The 12,177-nt window shown below is 45.7% G+C and overlaps 1 protein-coding gene across 1 annotated transcript in view; it reads right to left on the bottom strand.

The window, feature by feature from the left end:
• The window catches only part of HYDIN (HYDIN axonemal central pair apparatus protein), a 432,285-nt gene that overhangs the window by 10,938 nt on the left and 409,170 nt on the right, over window positions 1-12,177 (bottom strand). Inside the window, 6 exon segments of the mRNA XM_060000506.1 lie at window positions 761-991; window positions 5,126-5,276; window positions 6,132-6,295; window positions 7,154-7,366; window positions 9,336-9,555; window positions 10,303-10,580. Coding sequence (XP_059856489.1) covers window positions 761-991; window positions 5,126-5,276; window positions 6,132-6,295; window positions 7,154-7,366; window positions 9,336-9,555; window positions 10,303-10,580 — 1,257 coding nt within the window.

Here is a 12,177-nt window from a genome sequence, read left to right as displayed (position 1 = left end):
TGTTTATATGTACACATACATATATGTATATGTATGTTTTATATACTTTTCTGTATCGTTCACAGTGAAAAATATAAAAATACAATAAAATAAAGGGCATGGAGACTCTCTCTGAAGAACAAAACAGATAACTAGATTCTGAAAGTGAAGGAAGAGACAGAGTGGGAGTGCAGGGAACAGGCCTGGTGGGCTGAAGTTGGGGAAACAGAAGAGATTTTGATGGAATCCGGACAGTGAGAGTTTGGAGTGACAAACTGATGAAAAGAGCATTTATCTTCCCACCAGTTCATAACTCCGGGCCATGTCTGCCCAACCACTGTCAAAGTCTTCTTGGGCCACCTCCCTGAAGTGGTCTGCGCATAAACAAGCACATAGACAAATGTGTGTGTTGTACACTTGATACACTATTATGTGTCCCTTGCTGTCCTTTTCACCACATATATTCTATGTGACTTTTGTAATTAGGAAAACCAAGAAGAATATTTTAAATTTGAGCAGGGCAAACAAACACATAATAGAGACAAGTCCCTTTTACATGCCTGAACCGAAGCTCTATGTGGCCCTGGTTTATGTGAGGACTTGGGCAGCAGAGGAAAGGAGAGAACAGGAGCGCTGTCGACCAGTCGATCATCCCCTGCCCTCCCGACCACCGCCAAGGCTGGCCCAACTAAGGGATGCAGAACGTGGATCCAGAGGCCCCCTGGGCGGAGCCTCCAGCACGGATATGGGGGCGGGGAGCCCCTGGCAGGCAGGGCCATACCTCAGAGTTGGCCGGCACCACAAACTGGGAGGGCAGGCTGATGTCGGGCACCCTGCATTCCGTGGAGAAGGTCACCGAGTAGGGCAGGGGGTTCTCCACCTTGATGGAGGCCGACGTGCTTTGCCGGACAGGGCTCACCATCTCGATGGTTTTGATGATGCCTGAAGGGATGACCTTGAAACTCACCACGTAGTATAGGAACTCGTTGGTCACCTCGTTTCGGAAGATCACCTGGGTTCACAGAGAGAGTGGGAGGAAGTGGGGCAGAGCAGAGGGGTTAGCCCAGGGTCCTCCGCCGTCTACACGATCCTTCTCCCTGTTCGCAGTGCGTGAAGCACAGGGACCAGGCTGACACAGGCCCTCCCAGCCCCTGTGAACCCTGCCAGCCAGCCCTTCTCTTCAGGTATTCCGCTCTGGCTTCTCCCAGGTGAGAGAGCATGAAGGAGCCTGGGTTGCTTTAGGAGAGGCTAGTGCAGCACCGTCTAGTGCTGAAGATGGTGTCCCCAGTGGGGACAGCTGAGTGGCCCTGGAGAACAAGCAAGACCTCAAGAGGTTCATGTTGTGGTGGGCTTCACTCCAATTCCTGCTGCTGCTGGAATAGTTAATAATAACAATAATGATGATAGCATCTAACACTTGATTACTGTGTACTAGGCACTGGAAGTACTTATTTAATTCATACAGCTTGTAGGCAACATGACTATTCCCCTCACTGGTTTTTCTAAACATGAGCAAACGGGCTTAGCAAGTTATTATCTTGTCACCTGCAGAGTGGTATCAGAACCAGGATTAGAACCCAGGCTGGCCTGACTCCAGAGCTCACACTTGTAACTGCAGTGCGTTGTCCCCTCACCCCTGTGTCTGACCTGTTGATAAGCTGCTCCCCTTTTTCAGTTCTTTCCCTGGATGACTAATGATGTTGAGCATTTTCTCATGCGCTTCTTGGTCATTCACATATTTACTTCTGTGACCTAGAGTCTACTCCAGTTTTTTGCTTTTTTTAATGCCTTGAGCTGTTTATCTTATTACAGTAGGTGGTAATAGTTCTTTACATACCTGCCTTTTTACTTTCAATCTCTTCCTGTCTTTAAATTGAGAGTGCTCTGATACCCTCTGTATTTTAATTGGAGTGTTTAGTCTTTTACATTTAAAGCAATCATTTATGTGTTTGGGTTGAAGCCAGCCCTTTTGCTATTTCTTTTCCATTTGTCTCTTATTTTTTCATTCCTTGCTTGCTACTTTCCTGCCTTCTTTTGGATCAATGTGTAATCTTTTGTAATATATTTTATTTCCTCTACTGGCTTCTTACCTATATTTTTAAATAATAGATTTTTAGTAGTTGCTCTAGAGCTGACAACACAGCAGTCAGGAAATTGTCCCAAGCCAGAGAGGACAATCACAGGACTCACTGCATAGGTTTCTCTTCTCTCTGATGGACTGCAATGTTGTGCTGACTGTTGTCCGAGGCCTAAGAAGAGTTACCTCAGATATTTTGTCCAGTTTTATGGTTGTTTATAGTGAGGGTCTAGTTACTCCAACGTAACTGGAAGCAAAAGTATTTTTGACTTTTAAAACACTTTTAGGTTGTTATTGTTCATTTCAGTATATATGTTACTGTAAAGAGATCCTGTGATCTGGGTTTGTTGTCATTTTTACCTAAAATTTTACTTGTATTTTATTTATTTTTTAAAAAATAAATTTATTTCTTTCTTTATATTTTTGGCTGCGTTGGGTCTTCATTGCTGTGCATGGGCTTTCTCTAGTTGCGGCGAGCCAGGGCTACTTTTCGTTGTGGTGCACAAGCTTCTTATTGCAGTGGCTTCTTTTGTTGCAGAGCACGGGCTCTAGGCGCACAGACTCTAGAGCGCAGGCTCAGTAGTTGTGGCTCACGGGCTTAGTTGCTCCGTGGCATGTGGCAGGCGGATTCTTAACCACTGCACCACCAGGGAAGTCCCTTCACTTGTATTTTAATAAATACATTTACTGGTATTTTTCTGTTCATACCTACAGTTTACAAATAGCTCTAATTCTCTTCCTACCCTTCTCTATGAATGAGAAAATCTCTTACCTCCCCATTTGCTTCCAAACGAAAGAAAATTTTTTTCATTGCCTTATTTTTTCCCTCCCCTTGCTATTTCCTATATTGAGGTCACATGAAATATTAATTTCAGATTTCTTTTCAACAATTATTTGAAATTACCTATCAACTTAATTTTGATTCTTTGTTCATTGTATCCTGTACTTTCCTCTTGGATTCATTTACAAGAGGAATCATTTTGCTAATTAGAATTAATGTTTCATATTTTCCACTGTATCTGTTAACGTAAACATAAATTGTGTACAAATTATAAAAAGAGAAAAAGAAAATTTTTAAATTTTGTAGCACTTCTTTCAGATAGGGATTGTGTATATGGGTTGGTTACTTCGAGTCTTTGCATGTTTAAAAGTGTCTTTATTTTGCTCTCATGATAGTCTTGTCTGGAAAAAGCATTCAAAATTGAAAGTCATTCTAAACAGTTTGAATAGCTTACCCTATTGCTTTTGGTATTCAGTGTTTCCATGAGAAATCTAATGTTATTGTGAATATTACTTCCATCTATTTTCTCTAGAATTATTTAGGACTTTCTCTTTTATCCCAGTTTTCTGAAATTTTGTTCTCATGTACTTAGATGTGAGTCTGTTTTTCCTTGGTTGGCAACTTGGTGGGTTCCTTCAGTTAAAGACTCAGACTTTGTCAAATAGCTCTGGACATTTTTTTTTTTCAATTATTTCATAGAGTATTTTCTTCCTTTTATTATCTTGTTTTTCTGTTTCGGGAGCTCCTCCTATTAGATGGGTATTAGAACCTCTTGATATATATTTTATGTCTCATATTTCCTTTCAGCTTTATTGAGGTACAATTCACATGCTATACAATTCACCCATTTAAAGTGTACAATTTAGTGCTTTTTTAATACATTCACAAAGTGATCCAACCATCCCCACACTCAATTTTAGAACATTTTCGCCACCCCCAAAAGAAGCCCTGTCCCCAGTAACAATCATTCCCACTTCCCCCAATCCATCCCTTATAGTCCTACGCACCACTAGTCTACTTTCTGTTCCTATAGATTTGCCTATTCTGGACATTTCATTTAAACAAAATCATATAATATGTGGCCATTTGTGACTGACTTTGTTCACTTAGCATAACGTTTTCAGCGTTCATTTCAGTGTTAGCATGAATCAGTACTTTGTTCCCATTACTTTTTATTGCCAAATAATATTCCATTGTATTTATCTATTCACTAAATTGATGGAAATTTAGGTTGTTTCCATTTTTTGGCTTTTATGAATAATGATGCTATGAACATTTATGTACAGGTTTTTGTGTGGACGTATGTTTTCACCTATTTTGGGTATAAATTGCTGAATTCTATGGTGACTCTACGTTTATCCATTTGAGGAACTGCCTGACTTTCTTCTAAAGCAGCTGCACTATTTACACTCCCACCAGCACTGCGTGAAGGATTCATGTTCTGCACACCCTTGCCAGTACTTGTTATTATTGCCTTTTATTCTTGCCGTTTCTTTGTGCTCACGTGCTACTTTTTCACTTTCCCTAGGTGGTTCCATCCTCCATCTTGGCTTCAAGTACCACCTGTAAGCGGGTAATTCCTCTATAATTCTCTTCAGCCCTGACCTCTCAGTGAGCCACTGATCCATATGCTCTTTTTCTTTACAGCACTTAGGCCATTTTATAAGTATGCATTCATAGTGCAATTATTTGATGAATGTCCATCTCCCTCCACTGGACTGTGTGTTCCAGGAGAACAGAGACTGTGCCTACTTTTGATCATTGCTGCATTACCAGCAAATAGTGTATAGCATATGGCACATGTGCTCAAGAGATGCTTGTTCAATTGACGAATGAATTAGGACAAACCGCTCATGTGTGAAAGACCCTGAGGAGTCTTAGAGTCGATGGCTCTAAGCTGAATCCTGGCTCTGATGTTACTAGCTGTGTCAAGGGCTCAGCATGATGCTGGACACTCTATAAGCCCTCAGAACAGGGATCTTCTGTTATTATTTTTGTGGTCTGGTGTTTGCTGGTCCACTGTTACCTACTGCTTAAAGATTTTCATGATTCTGCCACCTTGAAGGCTTGGAATGGACCTACACGTTGGCTGGCTAGCCCTGCAATCTGGTCTCATCTTGAAGAGTCTGGGAATCCTGAATGCCTTTGCCTGGTCCCTCTAAATGGTCAGCCTAACAGGATAACGCTAGGCTGGCTGTGAGAGGGCATCTTCACTCCCAACACGGGGATCATCAGCCTCAGGGTCAAACCTCCGGGGTCCCAGGGCAGTGCCCTTAACATGTGGATACCTTTGCTGTGTACAGTCCCTCCTTGTGGGAAAAGAAGTTCAGCTTGTAGTCTTTCTTGGAGGCAGACAGCACATCAATATAATCAAGGCCCTTTAAGGTGACACCTAGGTCGGGCTTCTCCGGTTTCAACATTTCCACAATGACCTGGAATCTGGGGGAGCACAGGGGTGCAAGAAGAGAGGACAGACAAAATGAGACAGTTTGCCCAAAGGAAAGAAGGCAAGGTGCCATCTCCACTCTTGATTTCATGGAAAGCACACGGGTCCAGGGTTCTAATCTTCACTTTGTCACTAACAATAACAGTAACTACCATTTACTAACCGCCTATTTTGTGCCAGAACTGAGTCGGTGCACCACGCGCGTTACATTACAGGCTTTTAGTCCTCACAGTGCCTGTCGGAGGTACCTCTCGTTATCCTCTCCATCTTACTAGGGAAGAAATTGAGGCTGAGAGAAGGAAGATGACAGCTCAGTTAACAAGGCCTAGTTATTGGCAGAACTAGCATTTCAGCTTGGGTCTGGGCCTTTATCCACTATGCTGAGCAGGCAGTTCTCTTCTCCCAGCCTTTGGCTTCTTTTCCATAAAAGAAGGGGACCAGGCTGGTTGGCCTCAAGCTCCTCTAGGTCTTCTGTTCTCCTCCACTCTCTGGATCTTGTACTGCAAGTACAAGACCCAAGGGACGTCCTCCTCTGGCCAGTGGCTTAGGTGATAAGACAGGGCTTTCAATAATAACAACCACAATTATCGTTTTGATAATAATAATGACAGCTAACATTTACTGAGCACTTATTTTGTGCCAGGCTCTGTTCTAGGAGATTTTCAAGTTATCAGCTGGTCACAGAGAGCGCTGAACAGGAGACTCTCTCTGGGGCTCAGTTGAGCAATGCCTGGCCACAGCACAGAACTTTGACTCTTTAGCCCCCACTGTCCTCTAGGGGCCCTGACCAGGGGAGGGGCTAGGCTCGACGGTGCGAGTCCTCCCCCCCGTCTCCCCCACTTCCTCACCTCTGGGGCTTGTTCAGCCAGTTGGTTATTGGCAGGAGCTCAGTGTAGGGCGTCTTACATGGCACTTCACGGTAGATATTGGCCACGGCTTTGGGGAGCTCGGGAGTCCCATGCAGTACATACAGCCAGCCGGTCCCATCTGGGAGGGGGAAGAAGAGGGTGCCCTAAGAGAAGAAGAAATGTGGTCAGAATGACACAGAGGGTCCTTTATTAGCTACCTCTCAGGCATGGCAGTAGGACAGGATTAGTGGAGGCTCTGCAAATAAGCATAACACTTTTGGAAAGCGGCTTGGGAATATGTTCCCAAGAGTCATAAAAATGTTCATGTGTATTTGAACCAGGGATCCCATCCCAAGGAACTTACTGAAGAAAAACCCCTACAGCAGAAAAAGTTACATGTATACATACATGTGTATATTAGAACTACTTATATTGATGAAAATTTAGAGATAACTTAAACATCCAACAACTGGGGGATGTTAAATAAATTATGGAACTGTCATTCAATGAAATATTAGTCAGTCGTTAAAAATGATTATCACAAAGATTACATAGTTAAATAGAAAAATGCTCATGATATAATGTAAAGTAAAAGTAAACAGGATGCAAAACTGAGGATGCTGTGATGGTAGCTATGGCTGTATTTGAATAAGGACTGGTAGTGAAGACGGAAGAAAACAGCTCTTTTTGGGGAGGGGAGGTGGAAGACTGTGGCTTCTTTTTTTTTTTCATTTTTATTACAGTCACTATGATGCTATTTGTGCACTTAAACTAAGTATCAATTGCTTGATGCTTAGTTGAGGACTCCATTTTAGAACTGAGCCCCTGGTTCCAAGAGAATCCCCTAAACATGAAAATACATGGACGAAAAGGGAAGCTGTGGACTTGATAAGCTTTGGACATGATTCCCCGTGGATCCAATATCATTTGTGGGGTCCCCTCTTGTTTTAACATTCTCTCTCACACAACTCCTCCCTCCAACCATGCCAGGAAAACAGTGGGGGAGTTGGGGCTCAACCTACCTGATGCTTGCGGTTCTCCACATTCAAGGTGCGGGGCCGGTAGGTAATCTCATAGGGCTTGCTTTGCTGATGGGGCTCCAGGGTGATGAAATCGGGCCCCTCCCAGTGCTCGCCTTCAAAGATGGGGTGCAGATTCCAGGTTTGGTTGGTGTGGTTTGAAAGCATGATGGTCTGTGTGTGCTTGGAGCGTACCTGGCAGGTGAAATTCACCACCTGGAAGAAAACAGGCACCTTAAGCAGGCAGTGGAATTTACAAATCTGGAGTTCAAGGAAAGGTTCAGGCCATATATATATATAGATATCTAGATATCTATATCTATATCTATAGATATATAGATATCTATCTATATCTATCTATCTATCTATCTATATCTACCTCTCTCTATATATATTTGGGTGTTGTCAGTATAGCAATGTTTTTTTCAGGCCAAGAAACTGGATGAAATTATCAAGAAGTAAGTGTATTTAGGAAAAAAGAAGGAATTTCAGGACTAATTCCTGACTGGCGTGTTCCAATGTTAAGAAAAATCAGAAGAGGAGACAAGAAGCAGCAGCTAATAAGGCGGGTGGAAAGCCAGGAGAGGGTGGTACCCTGGAGGCCATGTAATGAAGGAAGTGCGTGAAAGAGGAGGGGCTTGTTCAAGGTGTCAAATGCTATCGACAGGTCAAGTAAGATGAGCCATGAGAACTAGCCATTGAGCTTAGCAACGTGGACAATGTCGCAGTGGTGTGAAGAGAGTTAAAGAGATCACCAGTGGGACGAGAACAGAGTTTAGCAAGAGACCCACACATATATTATCAATTGGTTTCTGACCAAAGTACAAAGGCAGTTCGGTGGAGAAAGGATAATCGATTAAATAAATGCTGCTGGAACTGGATATCCATGTACAAAAAAAAATGAATTTTGATTCCTGTCTTACACTACATATGAAAATGAACTCTAAACAGACTGAGGATCTAAATTTAAAACTTGTGTCCTGAATATACAGAGAGCTCTCAAAACTCAATAGTAAGAAAACAAACAACCCAAATAAAAATAGGAGATCTGAACAGACACTTCAACAAAGAAGATATATGGATGGCAAATAAGTACCTGAAAAGATGCTTAACATCATTAGTCGTTAGGAAAATGCAAATTAAAAACCACAATGAGATATCACCACGTACCTGTTAGAATGACTAAAATTAAAAAAAACTGACCATATCAAGTATTGGCAGGGATGCGGCACAAGTGGAAATGTCAGACGTGGCTGATGGGAATGTAAAATGACACAACCACTTCGGAAAACAATTTGGTAGGTTCTTAAAAAGGTAAACATATACCTACCCTATGACCCAGCCATTCCACTATTACATACTTACCCAAGGAAATGAAAGCATATATTCTTGCCAAGACTTGTACACACACATTTATAGCATACTGCATGATTCCATTTATATAACATTGTTGAAACAACAGGAGATGGAGATCAGGTGTCTATGACCATAAGCAGTGTTGCCAGGAACTATCAGGTTTCCACTGTTAGGTTTCCAGGAACAGGGCTAGCAGAGGATTAACCCAAGCCCATTTTTTTCTTCCTTCCTCCCTTCCTCCCTTCCTCCCTTCCTTCTTTCGTTCTTTCTTTCTGTACGCGGGCCTCTTACTGTTGTGGCCTCTCCCGTTGCGGAGCACAGGCTCCGGGTACACAGGCTCAGCGGCCATGGCTCACGGGCCCAGCTGCTCCGCGGCATGTGGGATCCTCCCGGACTGGGGCATGAACCCATGTCCCCTGCATCGGCAGGTGGACTCTCAACCACTGCGCCACCAGGGAAGCCCCCCAAGCCCACTTTTTAACCATAGAGAAAGCGAAAGGTGTTCACCCCTTACTTAAAGAGCTTATCACAGAATTTGATCTAGCCCAAGATGTCAATACAACCTTCCCTGAGAATGAGATGCTTGAGTTGAGAGCTGAAGAATAAATAGGAATTAACTAGATGAAGAGGGGGAAATGAATATATCAGCGGTGGGAACAGCATGTGCGAAGGCCCTGTGGTAGGAGGGAGCAGGTCTACATGTTTGATGTGGGCACCAAGGACTGTTTGAACAGGGCCACTTGTTTCTAGAAGGCCTGACTGAGTTCTCCTGTGGGGCTTGCTGGGCCCACTCTGGCCACTGGCCCATCTGTGGGCAGCACCTACTGACCTCTTTTACCGAAGGTGGTCCCACGCAGACTCCAGACAGGGTTAGGCTCAGAGGACTGCCACCCTGGATGAAGCAGAGCAAGTTTTTATGGAGGGTCTCCTTGCCCACCTCAGTAGGATGGTAAGTCACTTCGAAAGAAACCTCCATGCCTGCGGTGATATAGCCCTCTTCCGGGCTGATGGAGAAATGAGGCTCAAATTTTCTGGCATCCCATTTAAACCTTTTCCAAGACAAAAGGAGACAAAGTAGTTTACTAATATCCTTGGGGTGTCCTCAATCCTGCTGAGAAAAGAGATTTTGCCTGTGCTTTTAGCTGGGAGGTTCAGACTACTGGGCAAAGCAGAGGCAGTGGGACAAAGGCCAGGTCATTCCTGGGTGGGATCTCCAGGCTCTCCCTTGGGGCTGAGCAGGGTGGGAAGTGGCACACTGAGGGGCATGTGCGTGAACACGCTTACACGTGTACCCGAGGTCACACAGCTAGGATGTGGTCGGGCCAGGACTGGAACCCTCCTGAGACTGTGGCCATAGCTGCTCCCTGCACTGCCTCTCAGGTCTGACCAGGGGGGTGGAGATGATCCCTTCACATGACAGTTGTCCCTATTCTTGGTGGCACTGGGATCCGATGGCCCTGTGTGGTCACCCCCTCTGTGGTCTGGCACTTGGTCCAGGTAGGACACAGAGGGTGGATGGTGCAGACCAGTGCTTCCAGTGCCAAGGCTGCCATACCACAGCCTCAGGGCACTGTTCAACTGAGGTCGGTGTGAAGGGTGCCCCCTGCAGGTGTGTGGTGCGCAGCGGGCACGGCGATGGCAGCATTCCCCAAGTAGTGCCTGGGTGGGTCCCTGCTGGCAAGTCATATAACCACTTTGAGCCTCAACTTCCTCTGTGAAATGGGGACAATATCTTAACCACTTTAGAGGGTCCTGGGATAGTTAAATGGGAATCCAGGCCCAGAGGGCTCTCCTACCTCGCACCCATGTCGCCTGTGTTCAACATGAGGACGCGACGCGTGGCTTGTGTCTGACACACGACTGTTCCGAAGGCAAGATGTTTCTGGTCCAGGGAGATCTCCAGGGCCTGGCAGCAGCCGCTGAGGAGGAAGAGGGGCCGCAGGAGCCCCATGCACTCCATGAACACCTCTTCGGAGAAGGGAGGGACACGCTTCTTCGGGGCGAAGTTGACTTCCAGCTTCCGGACCTCTTTGGGCTTCAGGGTGATGTTGCGGGATGGTGTCAAGGTGATGACCTGGATAAAATGACAACGAGCCTCAGCAGCTGAGAGTGGGGTGCTCCTGAGGCTCCGTTTCGGGGGGTCCTGCTGCTGGGACCGTATCAGGCCAGGTGTAATATCATTCTGCCCTCTCACCAGCTGTGTCACCTGTGGTGAGTTACTGAAACTTTCTGTGATTTACTCTACGGTGAAGACCCAGACCACCCGTACAAAACGTGTGGCACGTAACAGGCATTCAATCAGTGTTAATTCTCTTTCCAACCCCTTGCAAATAACCCCGTTCTCTGGTGGAGGAAACAGTAAGAGCAAGTAGAAAAGACTCAGTGCGCCGGTGGTTTTCAAGGCGCGCTCCCTGGGCTCCCTGCATCACATTTCCCAGTGTGCTGGTTAAAAGGCAGACTCTTGGGTCCTGCCCCAGCCCAAGAGAACCAGTCTCCTTGGGAGAGCTTGGAACCTGCATTTGAGGACTCATGTGTTCTGAAGTTTGAGAACCGCTGTTGGAACTTGATTATAAGGGGCTGCTCTCTCCCCTTGGTCCTGGTAAAAATCAAATCAAAATCAGCTTGAAGGAAGTCAAGCCCTTTTCATCCTTGAGCTCCCTTCCGTACCACCGGAAGTGGACTGTGGCGGGCAGGGAGGGGGGCGGGGGGAGTGAGATAACGGCTGAGAATCACAGTAGGAAAGCGACCTTAGAGATTTCTCAAAACACAATGATGGAAGTGACCCCCCGGGGTGACACTGCGGTCCAGGTCATTCTGGCAGCTTTCGTCTCACCACTTCAAGAGGCAGAACTGGTGCAGCCGAACCGTGAGGGGCCCTGACCCACTGGAATGAGGACTTTACTTTGGATTAATGAGGAAAGGGAAGCAGCAGGTTTTCCCTCTTTCTCTGGATGGCAAAGTGGGTGATGCGGGGTCCAAGGACGAGATGCCCACTGGGTCTCCTGCTTTGGTTGGCCTCTCACAGCCAGTGTTCCTGTATCCTGCAATCCTCAGATGGTCCACAACACTCCTACCACATTGAATCACACCTAGGATTCCAAAAGCATCAACCCCTTTGAGCCTATATAATCTTGCCTGCCAGAAACACTCTTCCTCAACCTGTCTGCCTGGGAGATACCTCTTCATCCTGTAAGACGCAGTTCAGACCTCTCTCCACTGTGAGGCCCTCCTCTGAGCAGCCCTGGTCCTGAATCGCACCCTGCTTCTGCAGCTTCTAGGCTTTCCTGGGACTGTTCATGTGTCTGTGACCCCAAAAGACTGTGAACTCCACCAGACCAAAGTCTATGTCATATTCACCTTACTATGGACTGAATTGTGTCCTCCCAAGTCCATATGTGAGTAGTGTTTGGAGATGGGGCCTTTGGGAGGTAATTAGGTTTAGAATGAGGTCAAGAGAGTGGGACCCTAATGATGAGATTAGCGCCCTTATAAAAAGTGACACCGGAGAGCTGGAGCTTGCCGTCTCTCTGACATGTGGGGACACAGCAAGAAGGTGGTCGTCTGCAAGCCAGGAGGAGCGTCCTCACCAGAAACTATGTTGGCACCCTGATGTCAGACTTCCAGCCTCCAGAACTGTAAGAAAATAAATGTCTGTTGTTTAAGCCACCCAG

This window comes from Delphinus delphis, chromosome 20, assembly GCF_949987515.2.
Source record: "Delphinus delphis chromosome 20, mDelDel1.2, whole genome shotgun sequence".
Classification (NCBI taxonomy): Eukaryota; Metazoa; Chordata; class Mammalia; order Artiodactyla; family Delphinidae; genus Delphinus; species Delphinus delphis.
This window is presented reverse-complemented; position numbering and strand designations above follow the sequence as displayed.